Below are 22,588 nucleotides of genomic sequence, written 5' to 3' on the forward strand. Positions count from 1 at the left end.
CAGTCTGAGAAAGTATCATTGAGGGTTAGTAGGTATTTGTATCCCTTGTGCTTGGACATGTGAGTGAAGTCTAATTGCCAGTCTTGTCCCATTAAGTGTTCATAGAATTGGTGGTTTGGGATGGAAGGTGGTGGTCTAAGGTGTTCTTGTGGGTTTATTGACAAACACATGGGACAATTCTTGGTGATGTTGGTAAGCCTGTTTTGTAAGTGTGTGAACCAGAGGAGAGATCTTAAGAGTACGTAAAGGGGCCTTGGTCCTATATGTAAACAGTTATGAATCTTATTGAAGATTTCCTTCTTTTGTTCTATAGGTAGAATGAGTTTCCTCTGAAATATTATTCATGGTCCTTTCTTGTTGGCCCCCTTGTTTATGAATGTTTTCCTTTCATTGTCTGAGTATCTGGGGGCAACTGAGGTAAGGAAATAGTCGGGTAATATTGCTGTCTCAGTAGCCAGGAAGGGCATTAAGGCAGCTCTCTTTGCTTCTTTATCTGCCATGTTATTTCTTATGGCTTCTAGAGAAGTGTGTCCTTGATGTCTTTTACAGTGTATGACTGCCACAGAGTGAAGAGTTGGGCAGCTTGAGTGAGTTGGAGGATAAGTGAAGCATGTTTGATAGAAGAGCCTTTTTTGGTCTGGAGTCCCCTTTCTTCCCTTATGGCTGCATGTGAGTGCAGGATATGGAAAGTGTACTTAGAGTCAGTGTAAATATTGAGTCTTTTTTTCTTTGTCTAAGGTAAGAGCTCTGGTGAGAGTGAAGAGTTCTGCTTTTTGTGCTGATGTCCCTGGTGGTAGGGGTGAACTCCCTGTGATTTGTATGATTGTGGTAATTGCATAGCTTGCTTTTCTTTTAACATTTGAGATAAAAATACTCCCATTTATAAACCACGAATACTCTGAGTCTGAAAGGGGAAGGTCTGTCAGATCTGTTTGGACTGCTCAGGATCTCTGGGCATGAATGTTCTACTGGCTCTGTTGTAGGGAGGAGGGTGGCAGAATTTAGGGTATTAGATTATTGAATGGTGATGTTAGAGTTCCCCAGAAGGAGTGTTTGGTATTGTGTGATGCAGGAGCTCATGAGAAAGTAACAAGCATTGTTTTTTAGGACGTCTATAACCTGATGAGTGGAAAAGACATCTATGTGCCATTCATACATGAATTGGTTAGCCTCCTGACTTAATAGGGCATTAGCTGCTAAAGTCCTGGAGGAATGAAAGCCATCCTTTGGCTATGTTGTCTCATTGTTTTGAGAGAAAATCCACAAATTTCAAATTCAGTCCATATTTTTGCCCCAATAATCCTACAGCTATTCCTCCCTCTCTATTGTGTATATGAGAAAATTATTTTGAAGATTGAGAAAGACCAGGGCTAGGGCTCAGAGTAGGGCTTGTTTTAAGGTTTGAAAAGCTATGAGCAAGGGAGAGTGTCAATCTAGAAGTTCATGTTTGCGATCCTGAAGGGCCTCATGGAGAGGTTAGGCTATTAGGCAATAGTTGGGAGTCCATATCCTAAAGTACTCTCTGAGACCCAGGAACGTATGAAGTTCCTTCTTGGATGATGGAGGCTGTAAATTAGAGATGAGTTGTTTTCATTGGGAGGTAATGGCCCTGTGTTCTGGTGTAAGCAAAAATCATAGAGGGAGACGCAGTAACCTTTGTTGTATAGGAAGGTGAGGAGAGTGTTGGTTTCAGAAATAGAAGCAGGCAAAGAAGGACTACAGAGGAGGTCATCTATGTATTGGATAAGGATACTATTTGGGATGTAGAGGTTAGAGAGATTAGTTGCCAGAGCTTGTCCAACGAAGTGGGGGCTATCCCTAAAACCCTATGGGAGAACAGTCCAAATTAATTGTTGGGAGTGTCGAGTGTCACAGTCATTCCATGTGAAGGCGAGAAGGTCTTGGGGATAGGGGAATAGTTAAAAATTGGTCCTTAAGATCTAAGACAATGAAGTCCATTGTGGAGGGTGGAATGGTGGAGTGAAGGGTATATGGGTTGGGAACAATGGAGTGGATAGGGACGACTGCCTCAATAATTCTGAAATCCTGAACTAGTCTATAAGAACTATCTAACTTTTTTACTGGAGGGATTAGAGTAATGTAAGGAAAGTTGGTAGGTTTCAACATATTTAAGATAAGGAATTTGGAAATGAGGGGGTTGTAAGCCTTGCAAAGCCTCATGTTTGAGTGAATATTGGGGCTTTGAATGGAAAAAAAAGGTAGGATACTTGAGGTGTATGGTGACAGGGTGAGGTGAGTAGCCTTAATTGGCTTGGAGGTGTCCCATATGGATGAGGGAACCAAATTCATAACTGGAGAGAGTGAAGTGGGAGCAGGGTGTGTAGGTTCAGTAAGGAGTCCCAAGAATTGGCATTGGAGGTATATGGGGGTACAGATGAGGGTGAGTTCTAGTTTGGTCATGATGTCTCATCTGAGGAGGGGAATGGGACAGTGTGGCAAAACAAAAAAGGAATGGCTAAAGATCTGATCTCCCAGGGCACTTGACAAGAACAGGGTGGCTTTGAGTTGAGAAAGAACTCTGTAAACTCCAACACAGAGATGGAGGAGGGAAGAGAGAGTCCTAAAAATTCAGGGAGAGTGCTGCAGGTTGCTTCCATGTCTATAAGAAATGATATGCCCTTACCTTCAACAGAGAGAATTACTTTGGGGTTGGCCATGGAGATGGCATGTACAGGAGCCATTGCCAATCCTGGGGTGTGTGAATCCATGTCCTGAAGAAGTCCCAAGGGATCGGCCACTGGGGATATGCCTGATACCCCCTGTTTGGGCCCTGAAGACAGGTTTTGGGAGGTGGGACCCACCCCTACTTTGAGGGTGAGGCAGTCACTCTTCAGTGGCTAACCTCCTTACAGGTGGCACAAGGGGTTTTAGGTGGCAGTTTTTTTTATTGGGACACCGTTTATACCAGTGGCCAGGCTTACCAAAGGTGTAACAAGCTCCCCAAGGGGGTTGGTTGAATGTTTGGATTGAGCCAGCAGGGTAAGACTTTTTTTGAATAACTCCACTAAGGGCAGTAGCCAGAAGCTGATAAGCCTGAGATTGTTTTTGATCTCTTTGTCTCTTTTCCTCTTTGATTTCCTCCTCTCTGTTGTTAAAAACCTTAAAGGCCAGGTCTGATAGTTCAGACTGAGGGGTTTGAGAGCCTTTATCTAGTTTTTTGAAGTTTTTTTTTTTTTTTTCCTCTAATGTGTGGGCTGATGGGAGATAAAATGCATAGCTAGCATCAATTTTCCTTCATGAGAATTAGGATCAAGGTTGGTGAATTTTTAAGAGCCTCAGTCAGGTAAGTGAGAAAAAGGGCAGAATTTTCATGTGATCTCTGGGTAAGCTCCCTTAATCTTTCATAATTGACCTGTTTAGAAGTTTCCTGTTTCTATAAGGCAGGTGACCATTTGGTTGCATTTGATCTTGTCTCCAGAGGAGGGTTGGTAATTCCAGTTAGGCTTGTCTAGGCAAACCACTTTATTGCCAGGAACATATTGTGCAGGCTATCTGTAGTTAAGTCATCAGCATATTTGGTAGTCTTGGACCAAATTCTGGTCTTTTCCTCTGGGTTGGTGTAGGTGGAGAAAATAACATGTAGGTTTCTCCACGATAAATCATAGGAAAGGGTCAGATATTCAAATTCCTTAGTGAACCTGGAGGGAAAAGTTGAAAAAGAGCCAAGCTTAGATTCTCTATTGGAAAGATGTGGCATGGAGAAGGTAATGTGGACTCTTAAAAATGCCTTCTGCTTCAGCCACCTCCAGAAGAGGAAATTGAGTGACAGGAGGATCAGGAGGTAAGAGTGGCCAGAATGGCTCAGTCCATGGAGCATGTGACTCTTGACCTCAGGGTCATGAGTTCAAGCCCCACAATGGACATGGAGCCTACTTAAAAAAATAAATAAATAATTTTTAAAAAATAATTTTTAAAAAGTCCAGAATGAGTGTGGGTGGGAGAAGGATTGGGACCTGGAGGCAAGGGCTGAAGGGGAGGGTAAAGGGGTGCCAATGGGTCTTGAGGGTAAGGAGGGTAAGATCAACTGTCAGTGAGTGGAAAGGCGAAGGTTGGTCAGGAGGGTCAAAGTCCAGGTGGGGAGCATTGGGGAGAGGAAGAGGGGATTTTTAAGGAGATAAAAGGAACATATGACAGGCAGCACATGTCAGAATGATGAGCGAGTTCGAAGAAAGCTTCAACATAAGGAACCTCACATAATTTACCCAGGCAATGACAATACAAACTCATTGGAGAAGAGTATTGTGGTTAAGAGTGCCATTTTATGGCCAGACTTCTTGGTTATCTGATTTATATTGGGGCCAGTGTATATTATAATAAAAAATAAGATGTTTGGGCCAAATATCTCATTTTAGTTGGAGGTTTTTGAGATTTTCAAGGGGAAGTCCTTGGGAGGGATGGACAATTGTCCATCAGGAAATCTGGGAAAAGGAGAAGGAAGATTTTGATGACTGGGAACAAAGGGGAAAATGTGAAGGGAGACATCTTGACTCAGAGTCCTGAGAAGATGAAACCCTGACCGATGGGGAGCCTGAGAGAAAGAAGTGTCCCCCAAACTCAAGGGTCTGTGTAAGGTGAAGTGATCAAGGATCCCACAATGTGGAAAGACACAGAGAAGGCATCCCTTGAATGGGCAATATGTTGATTGTTGACTGAGTCCAGTACTGGGGCTTGAATCCTCCTGGGGGGAATCAGTCAACCACTGGTGAGTGTTGCCAATGCTTAAGATCTCAAAGACCCCTCCTAAAAATGAAAATTTTGACTCACCCGAAATTAGTCAACAAGAAGATCTGGTTAAGATGGATCCTGGTCAGCAGACAACGGCCAGTCCCTGTACAAGCCACCAAAATGTTAAGGTGGCCAGTGACATGGGCGGCAAAGAATTGCACAAAGAATAGAGCAACATGCAGGACAGAGATTATTCACTCTCCGAGGGAGGAGAGGAGGCCAGACATCTAGAGAGATGTCAGCTCTGGATTTCTGTCAGGCTGGGCCTTTTAAGGGGTTTTGCAGATGTGAGAGGGTTGCAGTTATGCCCATGATGGGCATTTGTGGGGAGGGGGTCAACTTTTAGCCAAGTAGAGAAGGAGGTTCCAGGTTTTTCAAGGGGCTCTGTCTAGGACTCATCCAGGACATGGGTTGTGGTCAGGCTAGAGAAGAATATGTTTTGTAGTTGGGGTCTATTTTCTGAGAAGGGAGGGCACTGTGACCTAGAAAAACAAAGAGTTAGGGCCAAGTGCAGATACCTGTGAGGTTTGTCTGTAAGTGTGGTTGGGGTGGGGGGCTTTGAATAGATTCCTTTCAATCACATTATATAAATTTCAATTAAATGAAAAAATCTTAATACATTTATATACATATGATTTATGCATATGTAAATTATATATACATAAAACATGCTTGTACTATATGCATATATACATATATAAGGACAGATTGGAAGTATGTAAGAATTGATCTAGAGAGTAGGAAAATGGGAAAGCTTAATATCACTTTTGGGGATGGTTGAGGGTGTAGCATTGTGGCTGGAACATGTAAGAGACATTTTGAAGAGAAGTTGAGCTGTCAACTGAGTTTGGAAAAAAAAGTAGTTATGCAGGTAAAAAAAAAAATTGGGGAAGTTTCCTTTGGGGGGGAGATGGATCAGCATGGTCAAAGGCCTGAAGTAGGAGAAGGTGTGAGGAGTTTGCATTTGGCAAATAGTGGGAGGAGCTAGTGGTGATCCTGCAAAAACTGAGACCTGGAGTCAGAACTGAAACATGTACCTAAGTGCAGTTTTACAGTGTCTTGTGTTCCAGGATCAGGGCTTTAGACATTAATATTCATTAGCTTTGCTGAGTTTAATTGAAGATTAATGTGTAGAGATGCACCTTTAATGCACATTATGTGCCCCTATCGACATTTATGCAGAGTTTTGATTTGGAGTACACTGCTGTGGAAAGCATTGAGTGCCAATTCTTCTCTTCAAATCTCTGCAGTGAAATCCTAAGTTCTCCGCAAGCTGGAAACCACATTTCAACATTAATTGCCAGATGCCACTGGCAAGGAGCACATTTCCCTGAATAGACTCCTATTTGCCAGTTCCAGAGATTAGCAATATAATTGGATGTCAAAATGCATCCTTCCTGTTTCTTCCTCCACTCCTCCCTGCTGTTTTCATAATAAGAAAACCTGAAAGCAATGAAGCAGGTGATGTTGCTTGTCTAATTCTGGAACTCAGGAGCCTACAATAAGAGGCAGAGAGAGGTTTCCAGCGTAAGTGCACATTTATTTATAACCACACTATAAAATAATTGTACAATTGCCTTCTAAATATTTCTTTACATCCTCCCATTCTTTGTGTGGGTTCAGACTCTCTCCACCTCTCCTGAATCACTGGCAGTCCTCCTTGACCATCTTTTCCTCTTCCCAACTATCTCCCCCACAGTCAAAAGACTTGTCTGCTCAAGTTTTAAACTTGCCCATTATTCCACTTATAAACCCATCATTATGTGTCCAGTCCTCACAGAATTAAGTGCAACCTCCTTAGTATGGCTTGCAAGGCTCATCCCTCCCCGCCTCTACACTCTCGTCAACATCAAATACAGAACCAGAGAAGTCATGCATTTCTTACAGCTTTCCATTTCTTACCTCCGTTTTTCTTCTGTTTGTTTTCTTTGCCTGACATGTTTTTCCAGATTTTCTTGACTTGGCTAATTCTTAACAATTTTAAAAATAGTTTTATTGAGATATACTTCACATAACATAAATCCATCCATTTAAATTGTAAAATTCAGTGGTTTTATTATATTTGCAGACTTCTGCAACCATCACCAGAATCCGATTTTAGAGCATTGTCATCACTGCAGAAAGATACTCATGTGTGTTAGCAGTCACTGTCTATTTTCCTTGTCCCCTAAACCCTTGACAACTGCTAGTCTAATTTTTGTCTCTGTGTGTTTCACATTTTTAAACATTTTATACAAATAGAATCATAACATTTGGTCTTTTGTGACTGGTTTCATTCACTTAGTATGATGTTTTCAAGGCTCTTGTTACAGACTATCCATCAAGTGATAGGCATTAGGTGACTTCCACCTTTTTGTAAATCATGAATAATGCTGAGGTAAAATAGATTTGGTTCTTGCTTTTTATCCAATCTGATGGTCTCTGCATTCTGATTGGGTTGTTTAATCCATTTGCCTTTAATGTTTTTGTTTATATAGTTGGATTTAAGTATGTCATTTTCTTTTCTTTTCTATGTGTCTCATGACTATTTTGTAACTCTGATGCTATTTTACTGCCTTCTTTTGTATAATTCAGTGTTTTCTAATGTAACATTTTAATTCCTTTTAATTATTTAACTATCTTTTTTAAGCTTTGCTTTTAATATTTCTTCTAGGGCCTTCAATACACATCAAATTATCAGTATCTACTTCAGATATATAATAACTTATTTCTAGTGAGGGATGTAAATCTTACACCTTTATAGTTCTATTCCCTCCACACACACCCTTTTATTTTCTGTTCTTTTTGTTGATATATTGATCATATGTGTTATCTTTTGTCCGTTGAAGAAGCTGAGAGAAGAAATTATATAATTTCAGAATATGTTTTATTAGCCTTCTTATTTATGATTTTTTTGCTTCTTTTTATTTTCTTTATTTCTTCCTATGAATTCAAGTTCCCAAAAGGTGTCATTTTCTTACTCCAAATTAGCTGTTTTCACCACTCTTTGTTTGCTGTTATTCTCATCAAATATGTTTCTAACGGGCAAAACAAGATGATAAATGGTTTATATTTTAGTTTATATATTTAGTTTATTATAGTTTATTGTAATGTATATTATATAAATATATATTTATGTAAAAATATACATGTATGTATAAATATGCAGTTGTTTATAATTAGTTAGAAGAAGAAATGCAAACACACTTTTATAATTATTCAAGTACATTTACCAGTGCTTTTTTTTTTAATGTGTATTTGAATTACTACATGCCATCACTTGTTTCAGAAAACCTTCGTCCATGTTTCTTATAAGGCAGACCTGTTATAACAAAGTCTCTGTTTTTCTTCACCTGGGAATGTGTTTATTTTGCCTTCATTTTTGAAAGATAGGTCTACTGGATTCTTGGGTGAATTTTTTTCTCCTTCACTCTTGAATGTGTCCTCACATTGCCTTCTGGCCTTTCTTATGAGAAGAAAGTTGTTAGTTAAAAAAAGAAGGAGGAGGAGGAAGTGGAAGGAGAAGAAAGAAGGAGGAGGAGGAAGAAGAGGAGGAGGAAGAGGAGGAGGATGAAAAAGATGTTGACGACGATGACAGTTATTAGTTTTAATAAGGTGGTCTCTCATACATGATGAGTTATTCTCTTGATGCTTTCAACATGTTCTTTTTATGTTTGCCTTTCAACAGGTCGACAGCGATAAGTCTGAGCCCGGATCTCTCTGAGTTTATAGTGTGTGGAGTTTGTTGAGCTTGTTGGATGTGTTAACTTTTTTTTTTTTTTTTCAAAATTGGGGAATTTTCAGCTATTATTTCTTTTCTTCAAATATATATTTTTTTTCTCTTTTAGTTCTTTCCTCTCCTTCTGATGGTTCATTTATTTAAAAAATTTTTTTTCCACGTTTTTATTTATTTTTTTTTGGGACAGAGAGAGACAGAGCATGAATGGGGGAGGGGCAGAGAGAGAGGGAGACACAGAATCGGAAACAGGCTCCAGGCTCTGAGCCATCAGCCCAGAGCCTGACGCGGGGCTCGAACTCACGGACCGCGAGATCGTGACCTGGCCGAAGTTGGACGCTTAACCGACTGCGCCACCCAGGCGCCCCTTCTGATGGTTCATTTATGCATATGTCAGTGTTCTTAATTGTGTCCCATGTGTCTTTAAGGTTCTGTTTACTTCTATTCATTCTTCCTTCTGTTTTTTAACTGCATGACCTATCAGTCTATCATCACTTCTGTTGATTCTTTCTTCCTCCAGGCGTCTATAGTGTTGAACAAATTAATAACTTTTTAAAAAATTTTTGGTTATTATATGTTCATCTCCAAATTTTTGTTTTGTTCTTTTCAGTAATTCCAATCTTTTTACTGCTATTCTCTCTTTGATAAGATATTGTCTACATTCCTTCATTTGATAATTTAAGCATTATTTCCCTTAGTTCTTTGAGCATAAGGGAGTTTACATTCTGGAATCCTAGCCCAATTCTTTTGTTTTGTTTTGTTTTGTTTTGAGAAAGCAAGTGAGCAAGGGAGGAACAGAGGGAGAGGGAGAGAGAGAATCCCAAGCAGGCTCTGTGCTGTCAGCTCAGAGCACTATGCAGGGCCCAAACTCAAGAACTGTGAGATCATGACCTGAGCTGAAATCAAAAGTCAGACACTCAACTGATTGAGACACCCAGGCCTCTTGCCCAATTCTTATTCAATTTTAAAATGTGAGCTCAGCTGTTTATCTCCTCCCAGAAACATTTCCTGAACCCCCAGGTTTGAGGTATGGGGACATCCTCTCTTCCTCCTTCTAATTCTGCAAGCTCTTTCCTATCCATCAATTTCATCAGCCCTACTTAGTCTTCAAAATGCAATTAAGGTCCATACTCATTAGCGCTGTCTCCTGTGTCTCCACCCTGAGGTCTGGGAAGGACCATCCTTTAATGTTCCATGAGCACCCCATATCTCTATGTTAGTGCTTACTGCATGCTTTTTAAATTACATGTTTGTTGGGGTACCTGGGTGGCTCATTTGGGTAAGACTCTGACTCTTGATTTTGGCTCACGTCATGATCTCATGGCTCATGAGTTCAAGCCCTGCATCAGGCTCTGTGCTGACAGCATGGAGCCTGCTTGAGATTCTCTCTCTCTCTCTCTCTCTCTCTCTCTCTCTATCTGTCCCTTCCCAGCTTGTGTGCACACATACGCTTTCTGTCTCTCAAATAAATAAATAAACTTAAAAAAATACCTATTTGTTTCACCTTACTATTGTCAGTGAACTTCTCAATTACACTTTATTTTCTTTGTATCTCTAGTCTCCAGGTCAGCACCAGACACACAGAAAATAATTATGGGTTAATCCAACATAGCATATGGGGGGAAAACTAAGTGCCAAACACTATACAAACTATTGGATTGGCATGCAAGAACAGATGCCTGTTCTCAGGGACATATGACCTGACCTAGTAGATGAAACAGCAGAGTTACACACTGATTAAGGTGTGAGATTAAAAGAGAGAGAGAGAGAGAGAGAGAGAGAGAGAGAGAGAAGTATGGAGACGAACATCCACCTAATGTTCAAAGACTTAATGTCAATGGATGTACTTGGAGTTGTGATGAGGAAGGAATAGCTGAGATGAAACAAAAAAGCAAATGCTGTTTAACTAGATAGAGAGGATCAGTGGAGTAAGAGTTCAAAGTGGAGGGCCACACATATCAGCCCCCCTGTGGTCGAGTGAGCCAAGGGCCTGGATCTGAGAGTGTGCTGTGCCCGGAACACCCAGCAGAAGGAGGGTGTGGTGAGGAGTATATTAGAATGATAGGTAGTACTCCAATGATGTAGGGCTTGTAAGGTGCATTCAGGATTTTGGCTTTTATTTCAGAAGACTGGTCAGCCAACCATAGCCAATTCTAACCCATTCCCTCTTTTTGTATGGCCTGTGTGCTAGAAGTGGGTTTTGCATTTTTAATTGATTTTTTTAATGAAAAGAATTTCAGGATGTATGACTATGTCAGGATGTGTGTACATAATATGAAATTCAATTACAGAGTCAAAACAAAAGTCCCCTGGTATTGGAATACAGCTATTGTTTATGCACCGTCTGTACTACTTTCGTGCTATAGTGACAGAGTTCAGCCGTTGTAATGGAGACTCAAAGCTATCTGGCCCTTTACAGAAACAAGTCTGTCAACAGCAGTCCTACAGTAATGGAGGGCAGTGACATGTTTTAATCAAAACTTTTAAAGGGCACACAATCACGTGGCCATGTTTTGGTTTTAGGAGGGAAGACAACTTAGAGGAAGGCAGACTCGTTAGAAGGTGTGTCAGCCTGCGTGCTTTGTCAGGACTCAGCATCATGGGACTCAGCAGGTAGACTACCTATGAGGGAGGAGGAAGTTCTGGTCTCTTTTCTACTGAAAAACATAAGGCCTCTCCAGGATATATTGTTTTCTCTTCATTCACATCAGTGATTGTACTGGTTTAATTTAAGCAGCTACATTTATAAAACATTTTTTGGCAGTGACTTTTAGGTTGAACATATTTAACATAGAACGTTGTGTAATTTTAAGGTGTACAACATGTTAATGTGATAATTTATATATTGTAATATGATTGCCACTGTAGCACTATTTAGTACCTCTAGTCCCATTACATAATTATCCCTTTCTTTTCTTTTTTTAAAATTTTTTTTTTTTAATTTTTTTTTCAATGTTTATTTATTTTTGGGACAGAGAGAGACAGAGCATGAACGGGGGAGGGGCAGAGAGAGAGGGAGACACAGAATCGCAAACAGGCTCCAGGCTCTGAGCCATTAGCCCAGAGCCTGATGCGGGGCTCGAACTCACGGACCGTGAGATCGTGACCTGGCTGAAGTCGGAGGCTTAACCGACTGCGCCACCCAGGCGCCCCTTTTTTTAAAATTTTTTTAACGTTTATTTATTTTTGAGACAGAGAGAGAGCATTAACGGGGGAGGGGCAGAGAGAGAGGGAGACACAGAATAGGAAGCAGGCTCCAGGCTCTGAGCCATCAGCCCAGAGCCTGACGCGGGGCTCAAACTCACGGACCGCGAGATCGTGACCTGAGCTGAAGTCGGACGCTTAGCCGACTGAGCCACCCAGGCACCCCAATTATCCCTTTCTTTTCAATGGTTGGGATAATGAAGTTTTAGTGTCTTAGTAAGTTTGCAGTACAATATCCTTGTGTATATTCATTATAATATTCATTAGATCTCTGGTTTATTTGGTACTTCTTGCATGTGTATAAGCTTAAACAACATCAATCTTACCCTCCCCCCCATGCTCCATTCCTTTGGGAAACATTTTGAGTGTAGTGATGTTGAGGTTACTCCTGTCTTTGTCTTTTTATACTATTGTCAAGCGTAAGTAGGGATGTATATGTTTTACTGAGGCATAGCCAGAGATCATGATAATCAGTGAAAACCATACTGTGTGCTTCCTTTGAAGAGGTGTTTCTGAATGCTGGATTTATATCAAATTTATATGTACATTTGTCAAAACACTGAAGCCCGTGTTAAGCCAGATACGATTCTGCCTTGGATGATTTGGGTGGGAGAATGGTTACTTTTTTTTTTTTTTCTTTTCATCTTAAGTGCTCTGAGCTGTTTGAATAGGTTACTGGGTTGAGGAAGTAAATGGGTGGATGCATAGTGGAAAATTAGATGAACAGAGAAATGGATGAATGGGGAGATGGATAAGTGGATGGATATGTGAGAACTGCATGAATAATAGGGTAGGGAGTGTGTAAGTGGAAGGATAAATGATGGCCAAATGAGTTGACTAGTAGCTAATTGATGAATGAAAAAAAATTAATGGATGAATGAATGAGGGAAGAGGGAACACATAAGGATGAGGAGCAGTAAACCTTATAATACTTCTTATAATATTTAGTTTACCAAATTGCCCAGAAAAAATAATAATTTTCCCAGGTTTAGTAAAAATATATGATTGAGAAGATTCATTCATCATCCAGGTATGAGTTACTCAGATGGTCACTGACACAGAAACACACGAAGCCCTATGGAGGCTAAGTAGGTAAAGCAAAGTGACAGCTGCGAGACCGGCAAAATAAATATCTGACCCCCATTTTGACAGCTACAATGACAAGACATGTAACCTCTCTAACTGTGAGGATAGACCAGTGACATGTGACAAAGGCCAACAGAAATTAAGCTGTTATTTTTGGTGTCTTTGGAGAAGCAATATAGCTAGTGAATTGGGTTACAAAGACAATTTTTTACTCAAACCAAACTGACAGCTCTAACTTCTAGATAATTTTTCCAAAGACATACCAAAAAACAAATCAGAACAAAATCCAACTTGTAATTCAACTTTTTGCATTTCTTACTTCAGTCAGGCCTTAGAACAGCCCTTTGATGTAGTTACACTTGTTAACACTATTTTATTAAGAAGGAAATCCCACTGAGAGATTAGGTTAATTATCGTCCCCAAATTATTTGTACCGCTAAGTTTTTATGACACATTTTTTCACACAAAAAATTAATCAAGACAGTGATTGCAAAATTTCTGGTTTTCGTTCTGTGATATCTAGTGGGGTTTCTTGAAATAATTTTGCTGTGAAAACTTTCATTCTCGTTTCGACATTTTTGTTCTTGGTCAAATGGAAGGAGCGTATTTTATGTCCCACTGCAGTTTACTACCCTTTGGAAAGCAGTGAAGTCCAGAACAATGTAATCACTGGAAGCAAAAATGTGCATTATAGTATACAATCCTAGACAAATAGTCTTAACTAGATACAAGTTTTAGAATCAGGAATGAGTCTGAATCACCAAATTTGGTAAGGTAACCTTTGGCCATATAAGAGTAGCCTCATTCAGCTTTTCTTGCCTCCTTTGCTATGTGTAACAATCATGCTTAGTTTTATAAAAGCTTAAAAAATAACATAATTAAATATCAGCACGGTTCTTGGCAAATTGTGAGTATTCCATAAATTTTTACTGATGCTGTTATTCTCATCTGACAAATGAAAAAAAACAGATTTGAGAAAGTAAAGGCTTTGTCAATAACTTAAAGCTGGTAAATCATAAAACAAAGCCCAAACACATGCCTTTAAAGGTTATATTTCAGGACTGTTTCCAATTCCCCTTATTATAATCATTTAATGATAAATATTTGTTTTAAAAAAGTCAGTAAAATTTACGTGATTGTTGATGTCGATTTGTCTGTACTGCTCACTTTAGTCATTATCCTAGTTAGCTCAAGTAAAATATATTTCAGCATTAAAGAAAAAAATATCATGTATGCTATTAAATATCAGAAGATCTTCAATCAGTTTATCCTATCTACTGGTACAATTTGGGAACTAGTTTTCTATAGCATGGAAAGAAAACCTGTATTCTCTTGCCACTCTGAATATAACAAAAGTAAGTCAAAATTTAAACCATAACTTTATGCCATCCTTTATTGTAGCATATACCCTATTTAAAATAGGAAATAATTGTTAGTTTATGCATCATATCCTCCACTACAGTGCACATTCTTGGAGTCTACATTTTATGTATCTTTATAGTCCTTATAATTTGCATATTGATTAGCACATAGTAGAGAACTCCTAATTATTTGTGGAATCAACCTGAATTGATTCAAATACAGCTCATCAATGTGTTAACAATTTGACAATTGTACTGGCAACTGAGTCTGGGCAGAATTTTAGGTCTGGTAATGAGATGACTAAATATTAAATGATGTGATAATAGCCTGATAAAAAATTAGATATCTCCCTTTAATCATAAAATAAATTGTTATTAGTAATATAAGTTATAATAATATGAATGATTATTATCCAAATCATTATCTTTACCTTTTGTTGAATACCACCTATGTGTCCTGATCATATTCAAAAATGTTTCTAATCCTTACAAAGTCCTTTTCAGTCATATTATAATGTAATGATAATGCATTCAATCAACAACTGGGGGGGGGGGCGGGGACTAATGCTGCCTCACACTTTCCTGGGGACTTACATAATTCATCAGTGAACAAAAGCTTCCTAACTTAGCAGAGCTTACGTTTAAGCGGGTGTGATAGGCAATACTCAACAAACAGAAAACATAATCCATGTAGTATATTAAAAAGTCAAGCACTCTAAGAAAAAGAAAAAGGAGAGAGTTATAGAGGATTGAGAATTCCAGGTGGGGAGTAAGGCAGCTCACAATGTTAAGAGTCTAGAATAGGTTTGTTAAGCAGCTGACACTTACGCCAAGAATTAAGAGATGAGGCATTTGACAAAGACAAAGGTAGGCTTTGGAGTTATCAAGAACTGGTTCTGAATATATTTCTTCTACATATCCTCTACCATTTGCTAGAACTCCATAAACTTTTGCACATCTAGAAAAACAGAAAGAGCAGTTACTTTGCCTGGATGTTTGACTATTAAATATAGTCAAATTGTGGAAATTGTATAGCACTTGACTAGCAGATGTTAAGCATGATGTAATATGTTAAAAAAATACAGTGTGCTAAAAAGGGTAGCTCATGTTATATACGATTGCATGGGAAATGAGATATTCACATAGATTGCAAACTCTGTTCCATCTCTGGGTGATGTGCCACCTTTCTAGGGCTTCGCGTATTCCCTAGAGTTTAGCTCACTCTCTAACTGCTAAATTCTGTGTTTTGGGGTTCCACTTTTAAATTTGAGTGAAAAGAACAAAATAAGTCTGGTGGGAAATAGGTCATGGAAATACATTAAAAGTCTCTACTAAAATTTTAGCATTAAAATGAATTTAAAGGAAAAAAAATTCAGATTTAGAGTGGTAGAGAATTTGACAAGCTGGTATGTAGATGTTCAGTACCTGCTGCTTTTAACAAAATTCACTTAGTGGAATGGAAATTTTGAAAGAATGTTTGGGATAAGCATCCAGAGCAGCTGCTGTACTTTGGCAGTAACAAAATTAAAGCAATTGGCTTCATCCAGCCTTCGAGTGGCAGGAGGATTTGCACAGATAGAGGGGACCATGACATTTAGGCAGATTTCACATAGGAAAAAAATACACCTATTCAAAATATTTACCACTGACTTAATCCTGACATCTACAAAATTTTATGCCAGATCTTATCTCTGTCCACTCACCGCTGTTGTCAGTAATGTTAAACCATCACTTCCTGTGCCTATTAGAAGGAAGTGTAACCATTGCCTGTCATGCCAATTAACTGCCAGGAAAGAGATTTACATGATGGACTGAAAAGGCTCCCAGAAAAGCATTCTGCGGCCTGGAAAAGTAAGGACGCAAAATTTTATCTTCAAAATGGTCAAAGTATAGAGTTCTTGTAAACCCTGGGGTTCTACAGACACAAATGAGGACAAAACAAATTAAGTTCTCTGGAGGAAGATAAGAAATCTGTTTTCTTAGTACACTATGTGGTGTCAGCTCCAAATGTACTCATTTGTTCATTCATTTATTCATCTAATATTTATTAAGCATCTCTTAGGTACCCATCACTAATCTAAGAATTATAGATTCAAGGGTTAGCAAAACAGAAGCAATTTGTGTTCTGAGACTGTTGTCCAATGAGGGAATGAGACATTAACAAACAGATAAATGGATAGATGACAACTGTAATAAGTAGGGATTGACTTAACCAGTATATTTTAATATAGACGTGCAGATTGTCCAAATATTAAAGTACTTCTGTACCAACTGGTACATAACTATTATCCCCTTCATGCTGGCCCTTCTTGAACCCTTCATCTTTCCTGGCATCTCTCCTAGCTGTCATTCACCCATAAATGGCTAACACCTGTTATAGCACGATGGCTCTGCCATAACATCCTGATAACCATGTACATCTACACTTAGATCACATAGAAAAGGCTAGCATGGGGTTTAACTCAAGTCTTGGGGGCATGTCCTGTGACCTTCCATGGAACATATAAAGACAGGTAGTCTTATTTGGTGATGTTACAGGACAGTTTCTCATCTGCCTCCCTATCTCATAGGAGGTTGCCTTGTAGCAATTTCCTATTTGCCTTCCTAATGTCATTAAGGTGTGGGACTTTCCATATTACACTTCTGTTCCTCCTTTGGGTATAGCTGTGGGCTCTAAATGGCTTTGCTGTAGTTTGGAGTTGGATCCACAATGGCAGAGAGACATATGTTGCCTTTGATATGGCACCCTGGTTTGATGTCATCCAGTGATACTAAAGACATGGAGCCCCAACACCATGCTGATCTTCCTTATGTTTTCAGTGTGAGTAATAAACTGTCCAAATTTATTTGGGCTCCTGTCTCCTTCCTGGCTGAATTGATGGGGATATGGCAAGCCTGCTTAGGAGCTGCCAAAGTGCTGCTGCTTAGGGACTGCTTGACTACTTGACACCTGTCAAGCAAAGAACTCTCAGAACCTTGTTCCAGCATTCAGAGCAGAGTCAGATTTTATTGGGTTGTGTCCATATAATACCAATCATTTTCTGTTTCAAGAATCACAACTGGTAAAAGGAATATAAAAAATACAATATCTCACAAAGAATATAACAAGAATGACGAAATTATGTTTTCAGTCTATGAGAATCAGCGTTTCAACTGGGCTCTAAAAAGGATGAGTAGGAATTTACCAGGGAAAACAGGGTAACAGAGAATTTTCCATGATTATAAGTAGAAAGAGCAGGTACATGTGAAGACCCTGAGGCGTGTAAGAAATCTTCTTTGTTCGGTAAACTATAAAGAAGGCCAGTGACACATCATATAATGCTTTGGGGTCAAAATATCTCTGTCTCTTCTGAGAGCCTGGTAAAACACTTGTAATTCCACCAGTGAAGTTAAAGTGCCTCTGATTTCAAATAGAACACCAATATAATTTTGTTTTCTGACTATGTAGAATACACACTGATAGCTCTAATGATGAATACAGAAAGGTTTAAGAAGCAATGTGATGTAAAGCAGTTGAAACTGAGCCATGAGTGAAGTTGTCTACTTTGTAGGTATACCAGGACCTGGGTGTTGCCCAATTTAGCTTTTAAACCATTACTGTAAAAGTAGCTTAGTGTCGTATGTTTGGAGTCAGGCATACTTGGCACCAAAACTTCACTCTAGTTCTGTGTCTATTCTCTCTGCTCCGTTTTCCAAATTAGTCAAAGATGGTAATACTATCTGCCTCCTAGGTTTAATGATAACATTTGGGAGGTAATATATGGGAATGGACATGTGCCTACCACACCATGGTAATTACAAAATGGTATTTATGATTATTAAATGGGGCTTATCACTATGTATTAGCAAAGAGAGAATAAAACAAACATACAGATCTATATTATATAAAAGAATATAAGTAAATACCAAAAATACCCATGAATACAATAATACAGAAGCAGAAAGTATTTTATACTTTATTTATATTCACAAAGTATGTATGTGTGTATGTATGTATTCTTTTTTCAAAGGGTAATTGCATATTTACACTTTATTTTTATTTTGAAAAATGTTTATATTTTGTTTATTTATTTATTTATTTGTTTATTTATTTGTTTATTTATTTCCTTATTTATTTAAATTCAAGTGAGTTAACATACAGTGTAGTCTTGTCTTCAGGAGTAGAACCCAGTAGTTCATCTCTTAGATATGATAGCCAGTGCTCATCCCCAAAATTGCCCTCCTTAATGCCCATCACCCATTTAACCCATCCCCCCACCTATGTCCCCTCCAGCAACCCTCAGTTTGTTCTCTATGTTTAAGAGTCTCTTATCGTTTGCCTGCCTCTGTATTTGTATCTTATTTTTCCTTCCCTTCCCTTATGTTCATCTGTTGTGTTTCTTAAATTACACATGAGTGAAGTCATATGATACTTGTTTTACTCTGATTGAATTATTTTGCTTAGCATAATGACATGTAGTTCCAACCATATTGTTGGAGATGGTGAGATTTCATGCTTTTTCATTGCCAAGTAGTATTTAATTGTATTTTTTAAATTTTTTTAATGTTTTTATTTATTTTTGAAACAGAGACAGAGCATGAGCAGGGGAAGGGCAGAGAGAGAGGGAGACACAGAATCCGAAGCAGGCTCCAGGCTCTGAGCTGTCAGCACAGAGCCCGACGTGGGTCTTGAACTCACAGACTGTGCGATCGTGACCTGAGCCAAAGTCGGATGCTTAACCAACTGAGCCACCCAGGAGCCCCATGATTGTATTTTTATGCCACATCTTCTTTATGTATTCATCAGTAGATGGACATTTGGGCTCTTTCCATAATTTGGCTATTGTTGATAGTACTGCTATTAACATTGGGGTGAATGTATACCTTTGAATCAGCACTTTGGGATCCTTTGGATAAATACCTAGTAGTGCAATTGTTGGGTCATAAGGTAGCTCTATTTTTAATTTTTTGAGGAACCTCCATACTGTTTTCCAGAGTGGCTGCATCAGTTTGCATTCCCACGAACAGTGCAAAAGGGTTCCCCTTTCTTTGCATCCTTGCCAACATCTGTTGTTTCCTGAGTTGTTAATTTTAGCCATTCTGACAGGTGTGAGGTGGTATCTCATTGTTTATTTAAACTCATAATTATTTAAAGTAACTATTAACTAATAAGATTAAGTAGCAAGCTATTTATGTAATTTGAAGGACCACTCCTCATCCAGGATTTTAAGATAGTATATATTGAACTGATGATACCTGCCGTAAAAAAGGCACAAAGTAGACAACCTCCATTTTTTCTCGAGCTATTGCAAATGAAAAATTACATATTATATTATGATCTAGAATCATTACTCCTAGAAGTTATTTTATCTTAGAAAATTCATGATAGACAAAGATAAAATAGATTCATACTAATTTAAGGAAGGTTTTTTTTTAATCTTCATGACATAGATAAATATGACAGTAAAGAAAAATGAGATACTTCTAGATCAAATTTCAAAGCAATATGTTCAATCCAGATTTATATAGATCACAGAAACTTCCCAATGCACAATATAAAAGGAATCATCTGATATCCACCTTTCATGAATGCAATTTTTATTTTTAGTGATAGTCATGATGAATAAAACTTCTAGATGTTTTATAGAATGTTTTATACTTACTATATGTGTGGTTCAGAGTCTAAGACTCATTAGTTAAGAACCAAAAAGCTAAGTAGAGTACTGGGGAAGTAGCTAGAAAGTGCTGTCATGATTCCCAAGACTAATATAAAGAACAAAAATCTATAAGGAGATGTTTGGGCATTAAAGATGATTTGCCCACGACTACCATCTATCTCTAATGGTAAATAGTGGATGGGTGGAAACTCATTCTCCCTCCTGGCCTATATCTTTTTCTCCATTTTTCTTTCATATCAATTCTACATACACAATACAAGTTCCATTGCATATTTAAGACTTTTTTTTTAGTAACATGAATGACATAGTGCATATTCTATAAAATTCATCTGGCATAAAAATAAACTTGAAAGGGGTGGTTTTCTGCTGAAAGCTTCATTTCTTCAGCTGTTTCCTCAGGCTCATTGGCTACCATTATCTGTTCTTTTGTTTAACTTTAGGTCATATATTTCATTTCTCTGAATACCTAGTAAGATTTTATTCTGTGCTGTACATTGTCATTTATACGTTAGAAAGATGCTGGATTTTATATGCTTTTTAAGATTGTTAATTTTTGCCCAATAATGCAGTTAAAATACTGGTATTGCCTTGATGTAGAGTTGGCTTTATACTTTGTAAGTGCATATATGTTAACGTCCAAGATCATATCTAAGTTCTTCTCACTTGACTGAGCTAAACCTCCAAAACTCTGTCCCCACTTTGACCTCCCAGAATCTTATCTAGGTTTTGATGTAGATATAGTTCAGGTAGGCCGAAAGTAGATTTTATATTAGAGCAGGCCTCAGCAGATATTTTCTAGAATTGATCACATAACAAATACTTCACTCTTTGCAATCTATATGGTCTCCATTGCAGGTACTCAATTCTACCATGGTAGCACAACAGTTCACATTACATAAATAAATAAAGGTGGCTGTGTTCCAATAAAATTTTATTTACAAAAACAGGCAGTGGGCCAGATTTGGCCTTTGGGTTTTAATTTGCCAACCACTGCTCTTGTGCATGGCTGTTCCTTTGTTGCCTATGGTGTGTAAATAAGGCTTATGAATGTGTCTAGAATGCTAACATCCTTCTGCAAGGCTCAATCTCTGATGTGGGTTTTGTTCTGCTCATATAACAGTTATTTGTGATTAGCCTTGTGTAATATATCACCCTGTGTATGTGCAGCCCATTTCTCAGCCAAGGATTTTCAGGAACACCCCCGCAAACTGATTTTTGTAAGTGCTGCCCTTGCTTGCCTCCCTCTATCTCTGCTCCTTTTCCCAGTACACCGTAGGCATTTAATCATCCCCAAACTCTGATCTCTGCCTCCACAGCTCAGTGCAACTATAGTGATCTGCTTGGGCCACAGCCCTTGCAGCTAGGTCAGGAAATTGCCCTGAGGCAAAAAGTCTGGTATAGTGACAGTTCTCACGCAGTGAGTTTTCCATATTTCCTGGTTCACAACCTGACATAGTTAGCTTATAGTTGTTTATGGACAAGGACTAGACCAAGACCAGTTACTGTAAGCAGAAGATTGGGATCTTTTATTTTTAAATAACAAAATATAAATGTCTAACAAGAATTTAATCAATGAAAAATCAATCTTATTTACTCACGTTAATGAAAATGCAAAGTTCATTTGATTTCATGTGTGGTTTGGTTGAGAAGTTTTCATTCACCAGATCCTATAATACATTTATTTGCTGTTTTCTATGCTCTGCTTTCTTCTCTAGGGCAATTTTAGCCTCATGATGTTCTCGTTTTCTAGAAATGAGGCTATTAGAACTTAGACGTAAACATCCTTATACAATATTACCAAGAAAAATTTTAAAAAAATATATGCTGTTTATTCACTCTGATAAAGAAGAGAGACTCCTTTCATTCCAGAAGTCACCAGCATATATCTTCTTGTCTTTGACATGCTGTTAATTAGATGCTCAGGCTGTCATAACAAAAGACTGCCATAACATAAGCCACAGACTGGGTGGCTTAAACAACAGAAATTTATTTTCTCACCATTCTGAGGGCAAGAAATGTGAGACTAAGGTGCTGGCAGATTTGTTTTCTTGTGAGGGCTCTCCCTGGCTTGCAGAGAGTGCCGTCTCACTGTGTCTTCACATGGCCTTTACTCCAGGTGAGCGTGGAGAGAGATAGGTCTCTGGCGTCTCTTCTTCTTATCAGGACATCAGTCATGCGGGATTAGAGTCACCCCTTTATGACCTCATCTCACCTTTTTTACCTCTCTAAAGGGCTTGTCTCCAAATCCAACCACGTGGTGGGAGGAGGTAGAGTTTCAACATATGAATTTTAGGGAAATAAAATTCAGTCCAGAACAACTAGAAACATAACTGATTTATTTCAGAGTATTTTCAGGGACTTGAACTGGAACTCAGCAACTAGATGTGTTGGTCCAGTAAAGAATTTAGTGTGTATTAATCCAGAACAAACCATTTTCTGAAGCTTAACCACATATAATACAAAACTTTTAACCTGAGCTCTAAATAGATTTCACAAGGTATTTTTTTTTTTATTCTTTGCAATGAATGAAAGGTGCTTAAAGTAAAAAGGGACATTATAGAATTTACTTAAAAAGATTTGCTTTTTTTCATTTTACAGGCCCAACAACTTACTGATCTGGAACGAAAATTAGCTGTGGCCAAAATTGAGCTGGAGAAAGCAGCTCTTGACCGGGTAAGTTTACATCCATGAATCGTTACAACTTCAGTTTTAGCAGCAAAACTAGGGTATACCTGTTGCTTCACTTGATTTGTTAATGCAGTTCCAGATGCCATGCTTGGAAGATGGTTATAGAATTCATGAGTACTTGATATTCTCCT

General features: G+C 38.4%; 1 protein-coding gene across 4 annotated transcripts in view; it reads left to right on the forward strand.

Moving 5' to 3' along the window:
- LUZP2 (leucine zipper protein 2) overlaps window positions 1–22,588 on the forward strand; it is a 502,216-nt gene that overhangs the window by 393,883 nt on the left and 85,745 nt on the right. For all 4 annotated transcript variants that reach the window (XM_045484804.1, XM_045484803.1, XM_045484805.1 and 1 more), the window contains exon 8: window positions 22,368–22,442. In XM_045484804.1, coding sequence (XP_045340760.1) covers window positions 22,368–22,442 — 75 coding nt within the window. The remainder of the gene's footprint in view (window positions 1–22,367; window positions 22,443–22,588) is intronic.

Source organism: Leopardus geoffroyi, chromosome D1 (assembly GCF_018350155.1).
Source record: "Leopardus geoffroyi isolate Oge1 chromosome D1, O.geoffroyi_Oge1_pat1.0, whole genome shotgun sequence".
In the NCBI taxonomy this organism is placed as follows: Eukaryota; Metazoa; Chordata; class Mammalia; order Carnivora; family Felidae; genus Leopardus; species Leopardus geoffroyi.